Source organism: Lygodium microphyllum, chromosome 8 (genome assembly GCF_053477565.2).
Source record: "Lygodium microphyllum isolate KBCC chromosome 8, Lygodium_microphyllum_v1.1.10, whole genome shotgun sequence".
Taxonomy (NCBI): Eukaryota; Viridiplantae; Streptophyta; class Polypodiopsida; order Schizaeales; family Lygodiaceae; genus Lygodium; species Lygodium microphyllum.
The window spans coordinates 64,635,891-64,660,596 of NC_141142.1; the positions used below are offsets into that span (position 1 = coordinate 64,635,891).

The window sequence follows — 24,706 nt, forward strand, 5'->3', positions numbered from 1 at the left end:
GCGATCTGACAGTGGAAACAGGGGTTCTTGATCGCCAGAAGTCTGCCTGTATCGACGGTTCGCAACGAGATTGACTGTAGAGGCCGTTTGTTCCTGGAGCTCCGCCTTCGCCCGAGATTGGTAGCGATTGGAAGCTCTTGATCTCTGCTCCGCTCTAATACCACTGGTGCGCAGATCGGACGCAGATAGCTCACGTGGTGAATCCCGGAAGGTCCCCAAGAACAAAGTACTCTACCTTTTTGCACAAAAAACCATGTAAAAGCATGCACGACAAGAGGCAAGAGACAAATTGGGTTCAATCTCCCCCATGCCTTGTGTGAGCGCTTCACAAAAGCATGTATTTTATGTATATTTCCAATCTTCATGCTCAATAATAGCCCAATTACAAAAATATGACAAGCTTTTTAGCTTTTGAGTTTGCTTTCTACAAAAATAGGAAAATAAAGCTAATGGACGGTGCCCATAGAGTCTGGCACGCCCAATCTCAATGTCCAAATAGAAATAACATATCCAGGCGCATAAGCACATACAAAATAATAATAAATAATCGATGTCTCAATAGACATAACAAAATATAGGCGTGGCGCCTATCAAAATCTAGTCCAAGAGTCGAAAATCCGCTAGACTCCAATGCTTTCCTCCGCCACTGCTGCTATCTCTACACATCAACTGAAGCATTCACAATCGTTAGTAAAATAATACAATTAAACCGACAAAAGTGAATACCTAGCAGTCTTCAGCTACATAAATAAATCAACTGGTTAGAAATAAATCCTAACCTTAATTTATTACGAGTGCGCACTCTAAACTCATAAACGTTTATTAATTTAATATGCATTTTGCGGAATCACCCATGTACACACTAAATTAATGAAACGCCCGAAAAGGACAGGCGTCCCCATCAACTTCTCACACAAAGAATCCTCTTTGTGTATGAGCCCCGATCATATAAGTTTACGGAATCCACCGTAAAACCTCACGGAATCCACCGTGGAATATGCCTCCTGGCATCAGAGATTTAACATTTTTAGATTTCTTTACAAATATCTAAATGTTCAAGCATATATTTTACTATTATTAATGAAACATTTGGGAGAGTCACGTGGCAGGTGTTAAGCCCCCCTACACTTGTCGAGGTGGGTGCCACATGGCATTGCAATCCTCCCACGAGCCTCCCACGATCCACCCATTTCTATTGTAGGCACAACAATAGCTAAAGTCCTCACAAAAGAAGTATAAGATGAAGCACAAGGGAAAAAGGGATGATTCAAAATTTTTAAAATCATTTTTGTTTAAAAATCAATCCCCCTCAATGGGCGGTCTGCGCCTCATCCGTGACTTATGCCATCACTCTTATTATAATGTATCACACACACACACACACACACACAATATTATATATGATATACATGTATATAAAAGTTAATAATCTTAAATTTGTTAAACATGCTTATATGTTACATATAATGTGTGTGTGTGTGTGTGTGTGTGTGTGTGTGTACACACACATATACACTATACATATGTATTATTTGTTTTATTATAATTTTGAGTGGGTGTGGGTGTGTGTGTGTGTGTAATAACATTTGTTAGAGAGGTTGGTTCTTAGGACACAATATTTGAAGGCTTCCTTACCAAGCACATCAAGGTTGACAATGGATATGAATTGGCCACCTCCATGTCCTTAGTCTAGTCTCACTTAGGCTTAGCTAGGAGAAGTATATTAGTGATTTGGCTTTGAAGTATATTAGAAGCCTTTGTTTTAGCTTCTTTATAAGAATTTTGTAGTGTTTAAATCCCTTGGAGTCTCTCTTTCACCTATGTCAAATACACAAAGTTGCATCTTAGATTGAAAAGAAGTTGCTTTGATTGTCCCTCAATCAAGAGCATGGAGAGATTGACTCCCCAAAGCTTAACTCATAAGCTACTTGCTATAACTGTGTATGGCTAAAATACAAAGGGCTTTGTAAGTAAGTCAAAAGGCTATTATGCTTGCCTCTGTCTTAGTAGAAGGCTTTGCACATTGAATCACTTACTTTCAGAGGCCACCCTTTGTCCCCTACCACACATAGCTTCCTCTTAACCTCTACCATGAGTCTTGATGTGGCAACCTTGGTATGCACATCAGGTGCATGGGTCTTAATAAAAGGCTCAATAACTTTGAAGATCTCCAATAAACATATTGAAGAAGGAATCATAATTTATACAAAGTGTTGACGATCATCAAGCCACTCGATCATCTTATGTTATCAAAACCTTTAGCAATTACCTTGGTATAATACAAGTGCTTCACAATAGTTTTGGGGTCTCTGATGGTTTATTTTTTAGGGACTCAACTGGCTATGGATCATATTACCACGTAAGACATGCATCAATATTTCAAGTGCGTTAACCAATAGTAACAATGTTGCTTTAAAGTTTTTCGCAAAGTGCCAAACTTAAGGTGGTGTGCAAATCTTCGCATAGAGCATCATGGGGGAACTAGGTGTGGAGTGCCTTATAGGATACAACAAGGCCGGTTACACAGACGGACAGGAAGTGCAAGCTGTCCACTACTATGTTTACACTGTAAACTACGCCCATCAAACATCATGAAAAGGAGGTTGGCCCATTGGTAAGGAATGGGAGGTGTGAGGGGATTTGTGGGGGTTCAATTCTTGTCAGCCTCACAAGCCCCTTTTTGGAGAGAGTGTTGTCGTCTTGTAGATTGGGCGTGCCCGAATTTTGGGACGGGGAAGATCCCCCGCCCAGAAGTGTCCACCACCCACAAAAATCGGGCCCAATGGCCTTTTGACACGTAGGGCAGCGGACGCCTCTTTTTCTACCCTGCTGTCCACAGCCCGGTGTGTATCCGGCCTAAGAGGAATTGAGTGAGTCTAATATTGAATCTTTAATTTCGAAAATCTTTTATCCAAATTTAAAAAAACATTTTTGGGGAATTTCTCAAGGAGTAGCTACACTTATGAGCCCTTTTTAACAAATCAATGAATGACATCGAAGCAAGATTCTTAGCATATTCGTTTGATTACTAGCCCTACAGAATTTGCGTTTTGGCACCCCCGGACCTTGGCAAACGTTGAGCGGAAAGATCGTAAGATGTTGTCGAAATCCTTAAACCCCACCGGAATGCTTGTTTAACAAACGAGAGAGAGAGAGAGAGAGAGGGGGCAGCCGCAGCCGCCGCGATGGAGGTGGAGGAGAGGCAAGTGCAGGTCCGGTTCTCTACTCAGTTGCCTGCCGAATACCGGGTGCCTAACACGCCCTTCTCTGTGCCTGCTCATCTCACTCGCTACGGTCTCTCCGAGGTCATTAACGCTCTACTTGGACGTGGTACTCACCCCTTCCCTTTCTCCTGGTCCGGCTTCCTCGTTGCCTTCTCATTATTTGGTGTATTTGCTCAGTCTTCAAATATAGAGCTCCATTCTTCATAATATAGAAGCTCTACGAACATGATATGGAAGCCCCTCACAGGGGTGCTTTGTACTTTGTATGTTTGCCTTGGGATATTTTTGTTCCGAGAAGTCTTATTATTATAATCGTTTCTCTTATTTGAAAAGAAAAAAAGGGCTTCATTCTGCATGCAATAGAACTTCACATTATGTTCGCTGGCATGTTATGCTTGGCTTGAATGCCGATGATTAACTATGTTAGCTGGCATACAACGCACGACTCGAATTGATAAGATTTACCATGGGACCTGGTTGAATCAACAATTTTAAATGCCAGTAAGAAGAGATTTTCTTAGTGTATTTGGAAAATGACGACCACCCTTCCCCTATCATTGCAGGTGATGGCCTTGTCAATTGCTGTCCTTGATTAGTGAGATGTCACCAATGAAAATGGTTTTTGTTGTCATGTGAGATGCTTAGTTTTCGGCACCATTGCATTGAAGAATGGTTGTGTGGCCAATTAAAGAACTGCGAAGCTGAAGACTCGAAAAGGAGTTAATTATTAATCGAGCTATTGGTTGGACATTCAAGACTGATGTTCCAGTGCCAAAGGGTTTGACCTAGAAGGGTTCTAGTATGAATCTTGTGATATCCATGAGGGTTGTGAGAGACAAGCTCACATGCAAAAGACTTGGGAGGAATTCTCCAACTTATGCTGGGGTCTAATATGTTTGTGAAGATGCAATTTGAGACACATCATGTATAGTGACCACTAACTAATAAAGTAGCCTAAAAGCCCATACATGGCAAAAGTGGTCAACATTACTTAGAATGAACAAATTAAGTTGTAGATTTGAATGTCACCTATTGACTTAGTGATGGAGCTTACAAGTAGAAAATGGCCAAATAAATTATATTGCCAATACCTTATTGTTTATCTGTAAGTGTTGAATGACTAAGAGGAGGGAGCCACTAAAGAAACAAGCACAAAATATGCCAATAATTGGATCAGGTCAGTCAAGAAATAAATTAATAATAAAAGTTGGTCGGCCATAAAATAATGGTTAAATCCTCAAAAATAGATGTCAAAAAAATGCACAAAATAAACTCTTGTGCCTAGCATACTAAAGTACACCTAGATTCATTTATGAGTTGACTAATTTGCTACACCCTCTCTTAGATCATGGGTGATCTGATACAATACAATGAGAATGACTCATCATAGTACATAAAACAAGAACCATTAGAAGAAGACCATGGATACCCAAGTAGTGGGTGATCAAGCCACCACCAAGGTACATTGGAGAGAATTTGCTATTGATGTTGATCTTACGAGCTTCTAAAAACAGAGAAGAATCATAGTAGCTCTCTATATTTGTCAAACAATGCTTGGAGAGAATTTGCTATTGATGTTGATCTTACGAGCTTCTAAAAACAGAGAAGAATCATAGTAGCTCTCTACATTTGTCAAACAATACTTGGCAGTAGCGTATGTGACCATCTTGTTAGCAATGCCTCTAAGAAAGCGTGACCATGGAGTCTTTATCTTTGGCAAGGCCACCAAAGTGTCCCTTATGTGAGCTCAAACTAGGAGCCAATTGCACTGTCCATTAGAAAACAATTCAATATGAACTTGGATATCAATCCTGGCTCAATCTGTTGGAGTTGACCATAGAGGGCCATTGCACACATGGTTGAGGGAGCCTTGTACACCTTTGAAGTTGTCGTGCAAGAGGTGATTGCTAGTAGAACTTCTTTAGAAATGCATTAGAGAAAAGTGGAATACGCATGAGCATTATTCGTATTCCATGCAAGCATAACTTCCTCATAGTTTTCACGGTCCCAATCATTTGGAAGAGTCGGAGTCTGAGGCCCCGCAAGACCACATACCATAATCACTTTGCACAAACCATGCTTTCATAATAGCTAGGATCATGAAGTTTATCATCGATAGAGTAGCAAGGGAGGTGCCATTGGGATATGATAGGATAAGAAGATAAAGGAAAGTAGATAAATGGAGAGAGTGTATAGTCAACCATAGCATTGATTGGACTCACTAGTTGTCATGAGGACATGTATTTTTGAGACCTCACTTAACATGTGGATTAATTTTTAATCACATGGTTAAGTAAATGTTGCACATGTGAGGTGTAATTGGGGTTAGAGTAAATTTACGGGCCAAAGAGCTAAGGAAATCTTGGGATGTAAAAGGCAAAAGTTGCCATAAGTAATGCTGCACAGGTATTTGGTTATATTTGGTGCCAGTTGTTGGCTTAGGTCATCCATTTGGCCATAAGTGTTAGTTTGGTAACATTAGAGAAGTGGTATTTAATGGTGCCTAACGCCAATCTGATGGTAAAGGATGGTGTAGAGATACTCGAGAATGGAAGTTGTCTAGCCAATTTAATTATTGGCCAGTCAGATTATTTTTTTGGACACTGAAATAATTATTAGATTAATTTTCAGTATTTAGATATTAAAAATTAATATTTAACTATGGATAATGTTGGAAAAGCTGTTTGGAAAGGTTGCTACTTGTCAAAAATACTTGTGCAAGACTGAAAACGTCTTTAGAGGTTAGAGAGAGGCATTTTAGTGCATTCAGCTTGCAAAAGAGAGGGAGATGTTGCTAGTCTGATTTGTAGCCATTGGAGGACCTTCTAGGGCAGCCAAGGGCAGGATAAGACCAATCAACAATAGGTGACAATATCTATAAGGTGTTGAGATAGGGTAGCAACAGAAAATGACTGATTTTCTTCAGTTCTTTGCATCTACAACCTGTTGAGACAGGGCAGTAGCAGTAAATGATTGATTTTCTTTGCGAAGAGTGTTTGAATTTTCTCTCTCCTTAGTATTCTCTCTCTTCTCCTAGCCTTTCCATAGCCTTGCTTCGAAGATTACAGTATTGAGATCACCAAAGGCTGAGAAATTTCAGATTTCTTTGCTGTAAACCCTAATTTGCAATAGCAGCTTCATGAAACGTGCCGAAAATTGGAAGCTCCAAGACTTGGATTCAACAAGGTTGAAGCTATTTTCAGTCAAATTCAAGTGGAGGGACTAGCAAATCAATGAATTTGGGGCGTTTTCCATCTCCATCAATGTGGCTGAAGGCCAATTGACTGCCCGAATCAAGGGGCAAATCAGATTGAAGACTTGCTAGTCATTTTGGATAGCAGGGAGAGTTGGACTACTGAAAGGGATTTGGAAAATCCCATTGTACATTAACTTCTTCTTCAATTAAGTTAAAGAAATATCGAAAGGGGCTCCAGTTTTGGGGCCAATAGGGTGTCCATTGTCCAAGATTGTAAGTTAATTTGCATTTCTCAATTTTGTAATAAATGTTGTTGCTGTAACTAAGTTGTAGTTAGGTAATTACCACCCATCCACAGAAGGAAGGTTGGTTTCATGATTCCATTGTTGGGATACTACTCAATCCCTTGATTTGGTGGGTTCGAGGCATTTGATTGCAAGCCAAAGCTTTGTGCTAGTGCTGATTTTTACACTCAACTGAGAAATTACAGCAATATGTCTTCAGATAGTGAGATGGACTCAAGCAGTGATGATGCTTCTCAGTGTGAACATTCATATGGGAATGAAGGAAATGCAATGCATGACCTTGGACAAGGCTTAGACCATGGACAAGAAGTTGAAAATGTTGTTGGGTAAGATGCAGGGCCTTCGGAGCATAAGGAGGCTGATGACCAGCAAAGTGAAGAGGAATTTGATGATGAGTTCAAAAATCGGATGAGGACAGTAGCAAATCTCTTTATTGAATTGGCAAATGATCCTAAATTTACTCGATTTTGGAATGCTCCGAAGAAGGACAACAAAGGTAAGAAGAAGAAGAAGACATTGTCTATAGCTTCGGGATAACAAGATGCACTGAAGATAATGCCAAACCCTTCATTTGAAGCTCCCAAAGATACTAATGAAACAAAATAGTTGGTGCCTACGAGGCAAGGAATACAAATGCAAGGCTATCACAGAAGTGCCAATCCAATGTATTTTGGATAGCCGGGCATGCATCGCATAGGGGAATGTATGGCACAAATCCCTATGGTATTCAACAACCAATGCATGGTATGTAAGGTCCAATGTATTTGGGTATGGTTGGAATAATATGCAAAACCCTATATATAGTAGCATTGGCTTAATGCTTGGGGCACAAAGTAGCATGTTCGGTACTGCATCTACACCCCTGAATGCTTATGGGGTTCAAGGAATGAATGCTAGTCATACAAATGCTTCGTTTAGCATTGATTTTGATGTATATTCAGCAAATGCACCCTTTTTGGAACAGCCAGTGTATGATAAGTTGACACCCAAAGGGGTAGCAAAAGATTATGATGAGGGTGGAAAAGCAGTGAAGTTTGAGTCCTTCAGTGGTGCACAAGATAGGCTGAAAGCTTTGACATTCATTCAATAGTTTGATGCAGCCTATTCGGTGGGGGAACTTCACCGAGTCCTCGAAGATTCAAAAGGTATTTTCGGGGGGGAACTTCACGGAGTCCTCAAAGATTCAAAAGGTAGCCACTTTCTTGAAAGGGAATGCATCACAGTGGTGGTCTACTCTTGATGCAAGGTAGAGCACAATGACGGATTTGGCTCGGGAGAATGAAGCGGTGATATAGTGTTTAAAGCCATCTTGCCCTTCTAATGTTCTAGCTTCTGCGGTGAGCTTTTAGATGAAAGGCCTAGGTTTCTTTGGAGAGTACCTAGCTTTGATAACATGTAAAGAAATGCCCTAATGCAGAAAATAAAAATACAATTGTACTACAAAACACAAAATGTAACAGAACATAGCCAGGTTTAGGGCAACTCAAAGACAATGAACGCTATGAATAATTTGGAATGAATGAATGTGAATAATACAATGCTCATATAGGAGACACACTATGCAGTGAGTGAATATTGAACCTTAAACTTTGGTGTCTTGAGGATCAAGGCAGAGGTAATGAGTTGGAGAGTGTATTGTATCATGATGGTGTCAGAAGTGGTGTAGCAATGGAAGCATAAACATGTGCTGAAATAATTTGCTGAACACAAGACAAAAAGAAAGGGAAAGAAATAACACAATACATATGAGAACTCAGATGTATGCTTGGGAAATGGAATCCATATACCAAGACATGAGACAGTACAGAAGCTATGTGAGTCACCGGCTGTGGGGCATTGGTATCTGCTCCCTCTCTCCAAGAACTATCAGGTCATAAATGAATGTGGAGGAGGGAGCCTGAGAATATATAGGCCAAATAAATGCCATAAAATATGATTGGTTGGCCAGCATTAAATGCTGGTCGATTGGCTGCAAATAATGCCAAATCACAATAAATGGTGACAAATAAAATGCTTAAAATATCTATGGTGCCCAGCCTGCTGTACCACATGCACAGACTCAACCATGAACTGACTAATTTGCTAATACTCTCTCTTAGATCATGGGTGATTTGATACAATACAATATATAATGATAATGTCACATCATAGTACATACAACAATGTCTATCAGAGTAGAACTATGGATACCCAAGTAGTGGGTACGCAAGCCACCAGCAAGGTGTCTCGGAGAGAACCTGATTTTGATGTCGATCGTACCAGCTCGTGAAAATAGTGAAGAATCATAGCAGCTCTTATGTCCGCCAATGATGCCTTTGATGTAGCATGCGTGACCATCTTGTCACCAGTGTCGCAATGCATAAATGACCATGAATTCCCCTCCTTTGGCCAAACTGCCAAAGTGTCCCCTCATATGAGCTCTAGACGAAAGCCACCTGCTCTTTGTTAAATAACCGGCCCATCATGAATTTGGATGCCAATCCTAGCTATAGGATTGGAACTTGCTAGACTTCAGTCGATGTATCAAGGACGTCCCTCTGTGGATCCTGTGCATTTGTTTAGAAATTAGATGAGGCACGGCTGCCCCATCTCACCACCCTCTTACACTCCCTCTCTAGCACTAGAGAGTCGTGAGGGATGACCTCATCACCACCACCACTAGAAAGCAGCTAAGGAAGGGGCCACCAAGCCCTTTCCATGATCCGAAGGAGAGGATCCCTTCCGCGCCTTGGACTACTTCACCTTGGCCGCCAGAGGATCTGAGGCAGATGATGACTCGTTGAAGGAGTCTGCATCCCACTTCGTCTTTTGCTCCTTTTTTTGCTTGGAAGCCGCTAACTCTTTGCAGTCCTTTCGCAAATGACCTTTCTTGCCACAGTGGTAACACTGGGCCTTTGACTTCTTTGTCTTCGAACCCCTATCTGAAGCTGCAAGAGCCTCACCTGAACCTCCATAGTGTGAGGGAAGTCTCCCCTATAGTCGCAAAGTCACCTCATGCTCAAGTATCATCAAGGACATATGAAGAAAAATGACAGGAGTCGTAGATGTTTGTGCCCGTAAAGCATTCGCCACTCCATCAAACTTCAAAGGAAGCTTGTAGAGTACCGTACTAACAAGATGTGCCTCTGATAGGGCAAACTGCATAGTTTGAAGCTGGTCTTGGATCTGGGTGACTCGAAGTAGGAATGATTGGATCGTATCTTTGGGTTCAAACTTCAGTTGCTGGAGCTGGCCATAGAGAGTAACAACCCTCATGGTGGAAGGAGTCTCATACATCAGCTGCAACTTCACCATACATCTGAAGCTGTCCTGCAAGAGGTGACCGTCGGAAGGACTTCTTTGGAAATACACCGAAGTAATGTTGAGTAAGCACGGGCATCATTTGAATCCCATGTAAGCATTGCTTCCTCAAGGTTGTCTTCATCAAAATCAATTGGAATAGGAGAAGGCCAATGAGGACGTGCAATAGCTTTGCAAACCATGTACCATAACTGCTTCTGGATGAACCATGCCTTTATCATTGCACTCCACATGTGATAATTAGGTCCATGGAGCTTGTCATCAGTGGATGTGCATGGAGGAGCCATCTGTAGAGGATTTAGAAGAGAAGTGGAGAAAAGAAGGGATTTGGAGAGGGAACACAGTCAAAACACAAGCACACACAGACTTCAAAAAGCAATAGTTCATATACAATATAACCCAAAATTTAAGCAAAATAAGACAAAGTTGTTGCAAAAAGTCAAAAAATCAGGCAAAAACTGCCAGCAACAGTAAAAACGGCGTGATAATGCAAGCGCCTTGTTAGGAGGAGATGCAGAGGTACCAAAACACAGGTTGAAACTTGAAACGGACACACAGGCTATACGGATGTTGACATCAGCAAAAAAATGCAGGTAGAATAGGTTGTTTGGTTGGAGCAGTAGTTGCTTGATCAGCAAGGGTGAAAATAGTCTTGAAATCAGCAAGAAAACACGTTGCCCTAGCTACTTTGGAGTGGGATGTTTGGGGGGTACACACAAGGAGAGCTATGCTTATGGTCCCTTTTCGGTTTCAGTAAGTTGTGTAACAAACCTTGCGAAATTGATTTAGGAAGCTATTTGTATATGTCAAAACATTGTGGTAGCATGGAGTGCTTTGATAACTAAAGTGCTTATATAACTAAAGCTTTTTGGGTGAGTGGGTGGATGGAGGTCCACATGGTCCAAATGGCTCCATCCTACGGACAAGTGGATCCAATTTGTTAGTTGGCTATTCCATTTGAACTCATAGAATGTTTGGTAGGTTTTAGAACTTGAGCTAATCTTATTTTAGGAGAATGATGTGTGATTGCGCCATGGAAGTGTCAGAGTGCAGCAGTGTGGAAGCGTAGGACTGAGAGAGAGAGAATGCAGAGAGAGAAGAGAGAAAGAGACAGTGGAAGATGAAGATCTGCTGTATAAAGTGTGGTGTATACAAAGATATGCAGATATATACACGGGCGCAGTGCGCTGGACTGCGTGTCTCCACCTCGACGATGCAACCTGCTGTTCACCTCGAAGTCCGTTGCAGTCTGCACTGTCTCCTGTCTGAAATCTGCGAACAGAGACGGAATCTGCGCGAGCCACCAGCCTGTAATCTGTGAGTAGAAGAATGTGGGTAGAAGATTGAAAACTTGGCTATAAATAGCCAAAAATTTGGGCGCTAGAAAATGCAGGTCAGCTGCATTAAATGCAGCCGACTGTACTACAGTAACCTGCAGTAGATTATATGTGATCCACATCACCGGCCCAATCGGAGTCGCTCCAACCTGCAAGAACAAGATTGGAACCACCTGTGCCTGCGGGATAATGAATCCCTAAATTAAACGTCCCCCTCAAATACCGAAGTATCCTCTGAGCAGCCTGCCAATGCACCGTCTGAGGTTCACTCATAAACCTTGCCAAGAGCCCAACAGCAAAACAAGGATCAACACGAGTGTTTAGGAGCAAAATCAATGGTCCAATCAACTGACGATAGCGGGAAGCATCCGCCATGGGAGAAGCTGAATGGGAAGTGGCCTTCCAGTTCGGATCCATAGGAGTAGAAAGGGTCCGACAATCCTCCATCGCAAAAGAAACCAAGAGCTTCTGTACGTATCTCTGCTGAGAGATGAAGATCCCCCTTTGAGACTGATAAATCTCATGGCCCAAAAAGAAATGGAGTAGACCCAAGTCCGTCATCTCGAACATCCGATGTAAAGCTGCCTTCGTCTCTTGGATGATCACTTGTGACAATCAAATCATCAACATACAACACAAAAAGCACACAACCATCCTCGGAAGTGTGTACATAAAGCTGCGGATCGGCCTTAGAACGCCGACATCCCAATTGTGACTGAAGGAACGAATCAATCTTCTCGTTCCATGCACGTGGAGCCTGCTTGAGGCCATATAAGGCCTTCTTCAACCTGTAGACTTTCCCATCTAAAGATCCAAAGCCAGGAGGCTGCTCGACATAGATCTCCTCCTTCAAATCACCATTGAGGAAGGCCGACTTCACATCCAACTGGTAGACAGGCCATCTCCTATGGCCAGCCAAGGCAAGAACAGCTCGAATAGTCGCCATACGAGTAGTGGGGGCAAAAGTATCATGACAATCAATCCCTAGGCGTTGTGCAAAACCTTTAGCAACAAGGCGAGCCTTGTGCTTGTCCAAAGAACCATCGCTAAGGTACTTGGTCTTGAAGACCCATTTGATGCCAATCACCTTCTTATACGGGGGGCGTGGCACAAGTGACCAAGTGCCATTCCTCTCAATAGCCTCCAACTCGGCTTCCATAGCTTTCTTCCATGGTGCAGACTGTAAAGCCTCCTTCACGGAGGTGGGCTCTCGATCCTGCATAACACGGGTCATCAAACAATAGCTAGAGCAAACAAGCTCCATAGAATGTGCCTGGTGCCTCCATGACCGTTGCGGACCATCCTACGGTCCCCACTCCTCAGGGACCCCCTCGATCCCTGAATCACGGAGTGTGTCACGGGCCCAACGAGGAGGCCGGACCTCCCCTCGTCTCTCTCCATCAGCTGAAGACTCTGGGATATCCATCCGTGGTAACTCCTTGGGGGTGACCGGTGGAATAGTAGACTCTGTGTCAGAAACAGAATCAGAATCAAAAGGCGCGGGCTCCAAAGGAACTGTAGCGGGAGCCCAACTCTCCCCTTGATCTCCAAGAACGGGATGCTTCTCACTCGCTAGTATGGCCAGAACCTCCACAAACCGAACATCTCGACTGGTGTACACATCCCGCTTGACGGGATCATACAAACGATAGCCTTGGGACTGGGAGCTGTAGCCAATAAATACCTGTCTTCGGGAAGCTGCTTCAAATTTATCATGATGAGCCTTGGGAATGTGAACATAGGCATCACACCCAACGACCCTAAAATAAGAAACATCGGGCTTAGTCCCAAAGTAAGCCTCAAAAGGTGTCATCCCATCAACGGCCGAAGTAGGGGATCGATTAAGGATGTGGACTGCAGTAGCCACAGCCTCGGCCCACAGAAACTGAGGTGTTTGTCGGTGCTCCATCATGGTGCGCGCCATCTCGATCACACTGCGGTTTTTCCGTTCAAGAATGCCATTTTCTTGAGGAGTGTTGGTATTAGCAAACTCCTAGTGAATACCTTTATCTGCACAAAAACGAGCAAACTCATTAGAAACAAATTCACCACCCTTGTTGGATCGCAAGGTCTTCAATCTCCGGCCTGATCGGTTCTCCTAAAAGAGAAGCCAATCCTTGAAGTGGGAGAAAGCTTCTGACTTCAATGCCAAAAAATAGGCCCATGTCATCCTGCTGTAGTCATCTATGATCAGCATGAAGTATGAGCTCCCACGCAAGGACTCGTTCCTCATAGGGCCATAAAGATCCGTAGATACAAGCTCCATCGGTGAAGTAGACCGCCACGAAGCTTTGTGGGGAATGGCATCTCTATGTTGTTTCCCACGAATGCAGGAGACACATGGTTGCTGGCTCACCACTATGTCCGGCAACCCTCGAACAAGCTGTCCATGTGACGCCCTCCGAAGATAATCATAGTTGAGGTGACCAAACCGAGCATGCCATAACTTTGACTGTGTCCGAGAGGTAAGAAGAAGAGTAGAGAGGGCGGTGGAAGACTTCAATTTATAGATGCAGTTCTCCTCATATCCGGATGAGAGAACCTTCCGAGATGCATGATCAAGGATACGCACCGAATCAATGTCAAACTCCACCAAAAGGCCAAGGGAGCAAATCTTATGGACTGACAGAAGATGATATCCTAAACCTGGTACATGCAAGACCTCTGAGGTATGGATACCGCCGCGTCCATCTGGAATAAGCTGCATCTCACCCCGTCTTGCAATAGACACGGAAGAGCTATCTCCAATGAGAAATCTGCCCACGCGAGGGTCACAACTGGGCAACACCATCTGATGAAGGAGTCATGTGCCGGGAGGCACCACTGACAACGATCCACTCTCGAGCCTGGGGAGCCGTCATCGCAGCATCAGAAGCATTCGGTGTAGAGTCCTCAATGACAGCTAGATGAAGAAATGCAGCTGATGAGGGTGCAGCCACCGCTCTAGAATCCTTCATATCCTTCTTATTGGTGTCCTTCTTGTCTTTGTCAGGGCAGTTCTTCTTCCAATGGCCAGTCTTTCCACAAATATGGCATGTGGATTCTTTGTCCTTGTCCTTGTCCTTCTTTGACTTGTTATCCCCCTTCTTCTTCTTTTGGTCCTTCCCCTTCTTCTGAGAAGCTTGACCTGTCAGTGCCTCCGACTTGGAAGCATTCTGTCCCTTTAGTTGTTCCTCTTGGTCCAAGATCATCGGAACCAACTCTTCCCACTGAAGAGTGGACTCACGCCCCGAAGCAATAAGGGCGGAGTAGAAAGCACCAAATCGTGGCGGCAACTGGGACAAGAGTGTGATCGCCATGTCTTCGGAGGAAATTGGCTTCCTCACATTCTGAACCTGCATTTGAAGCTGTCTAAGCTTGTTGATGTGCTCCCGCAACGAAGAAGACTTGTTCACGAACAAGGTCCGCATCTGAACCTCCAAAGAAACCCGCTTTATAAGGGTCATCCGGTTATACATCTGATCAAGCTCCAGCCATATCTCTCGAGCCACCGTCAAGTGCTCGATGTGAGCTATCACGGCTGTAGTACAAGACAGAAAAAGAAAGGAACGAATCTTGGCATTCATTTTGTCCCAGTGAGACTGTGCCTTGGCCAACTCCGCACAAGCATCGGAAGAGAGTTTGGACTCATCTCTCACCGAGGGCCGGTTGATCTCCTCCTGTACAAGCTTTGCCAAATCGTAGGACTCAAGGATGGCCAACATCATCGCACGCCAGATGCGGTAGTTGTCGCCATCGAGCTTCTGATCTGCGGGAAGAGCTGGTAAGACAGGCACCTTCCGGTCCATAATCGTCTGGAACTCCAAGTCAATCTCTGTAGACATCTTCACCTGTAATGCCTTCACAAATGCAAAAGCAGCCCCCTCTGACTGTGAAAACTCAGCCTGCTAGGGCTCTTCCGCGTCCCCAAACTTCTTCACCCGCCGGAGGTGATGAAAAAGCAAAACCTGCACTTGAAAACTGAAAACTCAAACTTCCTCCTCGTCAAACAGCAGTAAACAGCAGCAAATCCACCACCTAAACTCCTTTCCCGCGCGCCCACGCTCGCTTCAGCCTTGTTCCGAGGCGCAGCCCTCCTACCTGCCCTCAAACGCTGAAAACACAGCCTTGTGTCGCGATAGAAACTCCTCTTCAGGTTGGTTCTGCACTCAGTCAACCCTTTAACACTGCTCTGATACCATGTCAGAGTGCAGCGGTGCGGAAGCGTAGGACTGAGAGAGAGAGAACGCAGAGAGAGAGGAGAGAAAGAGACAGTGGAAGATGAAGATCTGCTGTATAAAGTGTATTGTATACAAAGATATGCAGATATATACACGGGCGCGGTTCACTGGACTGCGTGTCTCCACCTCGACGATGCAACCTGCTGTTCACCTCGAAGTCCGCTGCAGTTTGCACTGTCTCTTGTCTGAAATCTGCGAACAGAGACTGAATCTGTGCGAGCCACCAGCCTGTAATCTGCGAGCAGAAGAATGTGGGCAGAAGACTGAAAACTCGGCTATAAATAGCCAAAAATCTGGGCGCCAGAAAATGCAGGTCGCCGACTGTACTGCAGTCAGTCAGACTGCCCCATGGCAGTCCGACTGTACAGTCTGACTGGACTGTGCAGTCCGGACAGGCTATGATCTCTAATAGGAAGGGGGTTTCAATGCTTCCTTCCCCTTCTTTCACACTTTATATGAACCAAGTGTGGGATCAGTTTAATAGTTTGTTAGTATGATGCACTCGCTGGCCCTAAGGGTAAAATGTGAGCATGGCTAGATTGTTTTAGGTTACGGTCATAGCAGCAAAGAAATGTGTTTCTTTGAGTTTAAAACTTACGAAACGTTTCTTAAAATAAGAAACGTTTTTGACAGTAAAAAACATGGGTTTTTTTGGTTTTTTTTTGGGAGAGGGGACCCAAAAACATGGGTTTTCTGATAAACACTGCCAAAACCAGTGTTAAACATGATCATGATGATGAGTGATAACTCGTGAGGACTCAAGATTTTGGATGATAGACGTACTTTTATGGGATTTCGTTTAGCTATTGGACTCTCTTAACCTAGTATCTAGATTCTATTCTTGTCTTGAGAGTTGATTATTATACGACTTTAGTCTCATTTACGAGTTATTTACGATATATTATGATTCATTTTGGATTTTGACATTTTGTTGGTTTGTTTTGGAATGAGAATCATGATGTTGCAACTTGACTCAGTCTATATTGTACATGACCTTTTTACATGTTTATTTCAATTTTCTTTGTATGACATGTATGAATCATAATGTTTGAGGTCTGAACCATAGTATAGCTTAGCCAAAGACTAACTTTGACATAAGTCAATAATGGATCATGGATATGTAACGTATTATTCTCAATTGACTCTCATGTATTATCACTCAAGCTTGATTAGCCTTTCTTTGTTCCATACAAGTTTAAAACCACTTTCCCTAGTTAAAACTATTTAAAAATCCCTATTAAAAAAAATCTGCGTTTCTTATTTTACCCTCTCTTGAAATAAACTTATGAAAGGCATTTCTAACGTTTCATTTCTAAATGTTTATGACGTTTCTGGCTGCTATGGTTACGGTCCGTTGTGAGGTAGAGTTGGTTCCTCCGATGGCCAGTCCTCTTAATTATCCAGCATGGGTTAAGGTAATGGATGGTATTTGGTTCAGTTGAATACTAAAAGGTTATGTACCAATTCTTAGATCGGCTACCATACAGAATGGGTGATAGTCTAGAGCAGAGTAATGAGAGTTTCCTGGATGATAATGTGGTATTATTGTTACTTAAACACATTTTATTATATATGTCTGAATTGTATTTTCTGATATAAATAATGTACAAGTCTGTGCAGGTACTTGCTTGATTGTAACCATATCTCATGTAAATAGCAACTTGTTTACTGGAAGAGATGCAATTTATATCTTTTTTTCTCTGGCTTTGCAGAAAAACCACAACCTTTTGACTTTCTTGTTGATGATGAGCTGCTCAGAACATCTTTGGAGCAGTTTCTACTTGCAAGGAATATATCTGCTGTATGTTTTATCTGTTCATACATTTGCTTAGCAATAAGTCATCTTGATTAGTCCACTTTACATTAGAAACATGTGCAAATTCTCAGAGCTCTTAATTCATAAACTTCTTAACCTTTTGGAACAATGTGTTTCCTTGTCTAAATAGGAATCCATTGTGAATATAGAATATGCGTATGCAATTTCTCCTCCAGAAAAAGAGAAGCCACGGGAACACAATGATTGGGTCAGTGCAGTTGTTGGTTCCCATCCAAGGTCAGAGTCAGCTCGTAGCTGATTGAAACTTATGTCACACTATATTAGAATACATGTTTCTTTTCCCTGCCTGCCTAATGAAATTTTCAGTGAACCAGCTTATTTTCATGTTGTGCCCTTTAAGAACTTTCATGCCCTTAAGAGCTTTGACACACCTTTGAAATTGCGCTCAGAGAAAGTATGCATGTGAGACTTTATCATACCCTTTAAGAACTTTGACACATTTTCAAGTTGCATTCCAAAGAAGTGTGCTGTATTGACATTTAAACATTGTTCTCAAGTTGCGCTCAAAGAAAGTATGCTGTAGTCATTTAAACTTGGACATCAGAGATTTAGTAAATAGTGCAGAGTAGCCTTTCTGGTGTTATATGATTATCAGGTCTTGTAAGCTGTAATTACCCATCAGAGCTTTTGTCTTTATTTTAAATTGACTGTTCAATCGGTGAATGGACCGTGCACATTGTTACCTACCTGATTCAAGTGTCATGTTAAAGTTGTCACCACTCTAGATGTTTTCTAATTTTCCATCTTAATATCAAAAGTTCATTTTTCTGCCTGTGCTTAACCTGCAAGTGTACTTAGTACACTCCTTTCAGTACTCTTTATAAGAATGCTGAAAAGATGCTTTGCATTTCCAGTTTCTTTGTGAGGTATCAGAGCCACCAGCTCCTGTTACAGCACCACCAAATCTGCATGAACAAGTGTTCCCATGGTACCTTGCTATGACAGAGGGAAAACCAAATATTCACTGTGCTGCTCCCCCACTTGTGCCTCAGAGATATAAACCTGCCTGCTGCTGGTTCTACCAGCAGCAGCGTTTGGAGAGTTTCTTTGTCAGCTCCTCTCCAACAACCTTCCCACAGCAGGAGATACTCTGTTGACCTTCCTCCATGTCAACTGTCATTGATATTCTGCCTGCTACTGCAGCTGTCACTAGCAAGACATTTTCATAGTTACTCAAAGACCCTGGTGCGCTGTGCAGTTGCCATGCTGTGCTTTCCTTTGTCAGGTGACCTCACTGTGCTGATTTTGCCATCCTGTACATGTGCACAGACTCTTATCCTATTATCTGGCTTCTAGTTACTATAATTGGCAGTCGTGGACTGTGTGTGCAGAGGTTCATTCACACTCTGCCATCTTCTTCACCTTAGGGGTGTGTTTACATGCTGCATTAACACCATTTTCAAGAAATCTTCTTCACTTCTATTTATGGCCCTATTTTGCTCACCATTGGAAGCAAAGAAATCAAAAGGCGATTTCAATTATTGGCCTCGATTTCATGTTGGTTGCATACAAAAATAGGACACCTTGGAAGGCATCTTTGAAAAAATATCCCAACTGAAAACTGTTCTTGAATTAGAAATTTTATGAAATAAAGAAAGTGAAGAAGTATTTAGTAGTTCTCTCTCAAAGATTTGTGCAGTTATCCACCAACAACTCACCAATCTTATGGGTGTGCCTAATGGTGAAGACAAGAGGACTCTCCTCATGAAGCATGAAATGTGTTGTGAGATTCCACCCTTGCCATGTGTCTGGAGAAAAACTATTGTCCCAAAGAGAACTTGACATCATCATCAAGGCTTGAAAGGTAGGCCTCTCATCAAAATTCAAATGCCAATATTGGAGGCGATTGAAACAACATGGGGTATGTGTTTAAAAAGAAAGGCAAGGACTCCAGAGTAAGAGAAATATCATACTTGGTAGGGTAAAGGGGCCAATAAAGTGATTACCCCCAAAAAGGAAAATGTACCCCACCCCATGCTTCAAACTTAAAAGATTGACCTTCTATGGCAGACCCTGCATGAGAAGCATTGATGCTGGATCTAAGGTCCAGCAGTTGCACATGAGTTATTGTATGCTTCTTGTCTCTTTTATTTTGATCTTTTTAATGCAAGATAATTGTTTGAGTTTTGGGACATCCTTTGTACTTCTTCTAACATCGTTCTATGCCAAATTAATATGTAAAACCATTGGAAAAATTCCGATAGATTTTTAACCTTTTGTGCACCACCATTGTGTCTTGTATGCCTACAGTATTTGGTCCTTGCTTGGTAATGAGACTTCTCCATTCCTTGGATGGACCAAATTGACAAACTCCCATACTGCTTCACAAACCAGGGGACGTGGCCATAAATAATATGATGTGCATTAGAAAAGGGATGGAATTAGTTAAGTGCTAAGTAGTAAGTTCTAGGGAGGGTCACAACAAAGCAAAAAGGGCACCACTCTTAGAGAGGTAGGGCCCCATATTGCTTGGTAGTGACCCCTTTTGCAAGTGTCACTAAAGCCTCATATTTTCTTTCTTGTTATTTTGGAAGTTAAAAAAAAAGAAGTCAAAGGAACTTCCTTACCATGTAGTATGTGAAATTGTTCTCTCCCCAAGCATCCTTCATGGAGGTTTTAGACTTGTCGAGGGCCTTCTTGAAGGCCTCGAGATCCTCAATGGACTAGGTTATTTTATCACAATACAGGAACACTGTGTCCAATATCTCCCAGATTTTGGCAAATTTTACAAAAAAGATGCAGCTTTTTTTGTTACTTAACATTATGATATAAATTTTTAAAAATCACAGATGAGCTTAATGTGAGTCAAACAATTCTACTCAGGGTTTGAAAGCACTTGTCTTCTTACTGAATTCTACATGGTCGTGAGAAGCTCTATGATGATGGCTTAAGAGGTGCTGATAGAGAGCTGTGCTCGTAAGCACGGGGGATGGTTGAAGGATAGTAACTTCTATACCTGGGGTCTGACCTACACTTGCTCTGCCTCCATGTTAGAAAGCTGAGGGCTCCTTCCCCCACTAGGGCTAGATTTACCCTTCTTTGAAAGTTTGCTGCTGCACTCATGCACACAAATTGAAAAAGAGTAAACTGTCACCACAAAACAAGTAAGAAAAGATTCTTAAGCAAATGACCTCTTGTTTCCTATCCATTCTTTTCTCTTCAATTAGAAACAAGGCTGTGAAGTATTTTGGACATGCTTTGAAATAGCAACATATTTTAAAATTTTTCATAATACATTTTGTCATTGTTAAGGAGATTATACAGTCACCATTTCCTTTATAACTGTGATGTCTTGTTCTAAGTGTTGTGGATGCCTTTGCAGTTATATCTCAACGGGATCTTATGACAGCTTAGTAAGGTACTCACCATTAGTTAGGGCAATAATGTGATCATTGCATCTGGTTACTTTGGCATTTGAATTTTTTTTCTGACTATTTGTTGTCATATTCACCCAGGATCTGGAATGCTGATGGATCCTGTGCACAAGTGTTGGAAGGTCACACTGATGCAATAACTTCTCTAGCAACAATTTCCTCACCAGGTTCAAAGTCTTATATCTGTATATGTGGTGTGTTTAAAATAAGTTTTTCCTGTTCAAAAAGCAGCTGGTTGCTTTTTCATATTTACAGTTATAATAGAATGTGAAAATATGATTTATGTATATCCCTTTGCATTGTTTGCAGCATCACCAACTGACATCTACAAGCTAGTTTCTGGTTCAAAAGATCGAAGCGCTCGTATTTGGCAGGTCATTCTCATGCTAAAGTAATACCCTGTAGGTCCTTTTCCTAGTTTTCCTCAGAATGAATTCCATTAAAAATACTACTTTTCTGGAGCTCAAAATTAGCATCTTAATTTTTGCAGCTTTCATCAGCAAAAGGGTCTAATAGTTCAGTGTCTGTTGACAAAACTGTTAGAGTTTTGAGAGGGCACAATTCATCAGTTCAATGCGTTGCTTCCAATCCATCTGGTAACCTTGTAAGTTCTATGAAAACTGAAAATTTTTTCAGCTGTTCTTTAAATTCACGAGGACAAGCTAAAAGGCTTGAAAATGTTCAAAATACTTGATTTATAAGTTAAAGTCTTGAAGGTCGATTAATGTTTATGTAAGAGCAACCATCTAGTTATCTATTTCTTCACAAAGGTACTGAAAAGCTCTGAGTTGAGGTAAGAGTGATCATTTAGTCATCTATTTTCACAAAGGTACTCAAAGGCGCAAAGATTCATGAGACATAGGAAAAGAACTGTGACAACCGGTGATTGAAAACGTAAAACCATGCGAACAACTGAAATTGTGATAAATTGCTGCACAAAGCAAGTCTAGTGTTAAAAACAGGGTTGTCTCTATCTGATAAAGGGTTACATTCAAAGATGTGACAACCAACGATTGAAAACTTAAAACCATGTGAACAACTCAAATTGTGATAAATTGCTGCACAAAGCAAGTCTAGGCCTAAAGACAGGGTTGTTTCTTTCTGATAAAAGGGTCATTCCTTTGAATGTAACCATTCTGATATACGATTCTGCAGATTCAGGTGTGAATATGATGGGAAAAGCATGTAATGTTATGATGTGTGGCAGGCTGTCATTATAAATTAGAGATGTAGAGGGTAAAAGGCTAACTATAGAGCTGCTTAAGATTGCTCCATCAGTGGAAATTCAGAGATCTGCATGATGAAATGGCCTGGTCATCAGAAATAAGTCTAAAATAAGCATGTTTTGAGGCTGTTTAAGTGACTAAGTGTATTTCTTAGCAAAACGCCCCCTCTCAAGCCCAAAATAGGGCTAGAAAAGTAGGCCAGCCTAAATTTTAATTTACTCCAAGGCATCCCACCCCAAAGTAGCCAGGGCATCGGACAAAGGGTGTGCGTCGGCTGCCCAGTGGCCTACCAAGACTACAAAGGCGATGGTTATCTTACCAAGGGAGCCCAAGTGATCACCCCAGAGAGGCCAGGGCATTGGACCAAGGGTGCATGTCGGCTGCCCAAGGGCCTACCAAGTCCTACAAAGGCGGATGGATACAACAATGGATTGTGCTTGTGTTTTGTTTTTGTTTTTGTTTTTTTTGAAAAAGTGTTTTGAAAATACATAAGGAACATAGGAAAAGCGGTCGATTAAGTGACAGATAGGAAATGATAAAGAGAGTTTTAAATCCAAGTCATTCACAAAACTAGCAAGCCAATCCCTCACACTGACTAGGATAAGTGCCTAAGGATGATAAAAGTGTGTGTGTGCGCCAACCATGTGGTGATTATATGTAGAGGCAAAAAAGATGATGGTGGGCTTAACAAGACAAGCAAAGCAAGCAAGCAAGCAAGGGTAGAAAAACTGCCTTTTAGGAGAACTGCCATGTGTTATGCCACGAATATGGTGGATCCTAGAGTCGACGACTCCAAAAGACCGAAGAGGGATAAATACGCACAGATGCATGCTTACATGAAGAGAATGTCAATGGATGGGGTAATGCAAAGGGAGATGCAATATGACATGGTCATGCAATATGCCATGCAACGGTGGTACTTGGACAGTGTCCTTGCGGGGGAATTGTTCACTTGTCCAAGTGTCCTTTTACAATCATGTCATCCTGACAGTGTGGATGAAGTTACAAATGTCCATAATACAATACAAAAGAATAAATGAATGTAATGTCTAAAAAAATGTAAGTATCATCACTGTGACTATTAAGAGTAGAAGTCGTATTCTCTCAAACGGGAAGGGAAAGCAAGAGGGAAGCACCCTCTCTCCGTCCAGTTGAAGAAGTAGGAGAGGGTGTACCCAAGCTGATCTTGGGTAGCAAATACTGAAGAATCGGCCAGTTGACCGCTTTGGTGAAAATGTTTGCAAAATTATCTGATGAAGGCACAAACTCTAAGCGAATAGTGTCTAGCTCAACTTGCTCTCTGGAAAAGTGAAAGTGGACTTCTACATGCCGTGACCGTGTGATGATCGGATTGCCTGCAAGGGCAATGGCACTCCGGTTGTCGCAGTAGACAACTGTGGGAGTCACATGGTAAATGAAGTGTTGCTAGTAGACTTCTCAGATAGATGGCCTCGGTGGTACCATCAAAGAGAGCTCGGTACTCAGCCTCGATCGTGGAAGTTGCTACCATCACTTGCTTACAATTGGACCAAGAAATGGGAGCCATGTCCAAGGTAAAGAGGTAGCCACCATGGGAATGCCTGGTGTTAGGATCTCCTGCCCAATCAGAATCAGTGTACCTTTGCAAACATAAACCAGAACCATATGTCAGGCCATAAAAAAAAGTACACCGCAAATTATGCAACACACGAAGATATGCAATCCAATGTGACATCCTAGGTGCTGTGAAATACTGACTGAGTATGCTAACTGAGTAAGCTAAATCTGGCCTAGTGTGAATTAACCAAAGAAGTTTTCCTACAACAGAGCGAAGGGCTGTCCTAGGGTATCCTTTGACAAATGGATAGTAGGATCAAGAGGCGTGGCCACTAGCCGTGTTTGATCCGTAGTGTACTGGTCTACGAGCTGAAGTGCGTACTTCTGTTATGACACAAAAATACAGCCCCTAGAAGGAACTACCTCCATCCCCAAAAAATAGGACAACAAACCAAGGTCTGTCTATTCAAATGTAGCTTGAAGCTTAGCCTTAATTTTTACTATGGCAGCAGAATCTGAACTTGTGATGAGTAAGTCATCAATGTATAGCAGGATATAGCTAACCCTCTCTGCAGTAGATTGAACATATAAGTTCGGGTCATAAGGGGTAGAATGGTATCCATGAGTCTGTAAGAACTCATCCATCCTATGAAACCAAGACCGCGACGCTTGCTTCAACCCTTAAAGAGCTTTATGCAAGCGGAACACCTTATTCCTCGGGTTGCCAGAAGAAAAGCTTGGTAGTTGCTCCACATGGATCTCCTCCTCGAGAAAACCATTTAGGAAGGCACTCTTGACGTCCATCTGATGTATCGGCTAATCGTAGTGAGCGGCTAGCGCGAGTAGCAACCGAAAGAAAGTCAACCCTGCTCTTCATAATCAATGCCATGCTTTTGTCGAAACCCTTGTACTATAAGGTGAGCCTTGTACTCGTCTAAAGTCCCATTAGCTTTTAGCGTAGTCCTAAAAATCCACTTTGTCCCGATGACTTTTTTGTGGCTCGGACAATCTTCCAATGTTCAAGCCGCATTTTGGTCAATAATCTTGAGCTCCTTCTCCATCATGGCCGCTCGCCATTGAGGGTGCTGAAGAGGCTCCTGCCATGTATCCGGCTCAGAATGTGCTGTGTAATCAGCTGTAAACAACGACAC

At 42.3% G+C, this 24,706-nt stretch overlaps 1 protein-coding gene across 1 annotated transcript in view; it reads left to right on the top strand.

Annotated features, from left to right (window-relative positions):
* Positions 1 to 3,054: 3,054 nt before the first annotated feature.
* The window catches only part of LOC148032394 (Transducin/WD40 repeat-like superfamily protein), a 29,211-nt gene continuing 7,559 nt past the window's right edge, over positions 3,055 to 24,706 (top strand). Inside the window, exons 1-7 of the mRNA XM_087683047.1 lie at positions 3,055 to 3,330; positions 17,295 to 17,383; positions 17,529 to 17,635; positions 20,742 to 20,777; positions 20,875 to 20,960; positions 21,103 to 21,167; positions 21,284 to 21,397. Of these exons, the coding sequence (XP_087539173.1) occupies positions 3,186 to 3,330; positions 17,295 to 17,383; positions 17,529 to 17,635; positions 20,742 to 20,777; positions 20,875 to 20,960; positions 21,103 to 21,167; positions 21,284 to 21,397 (642 nt within the window). The 5' untranslated portion in view covers positions 3,055 to 3,185. The remainder of the gene's footprint in view (positions 3,331 to 17,294; positions 17,384 to 17,528; positions 17,636 to 20,741; positions 20,778 to 20,874; positions 20,961 to 21,102; positions 21,168 to 21,283; positions 21,398 to 24,706) is intronic.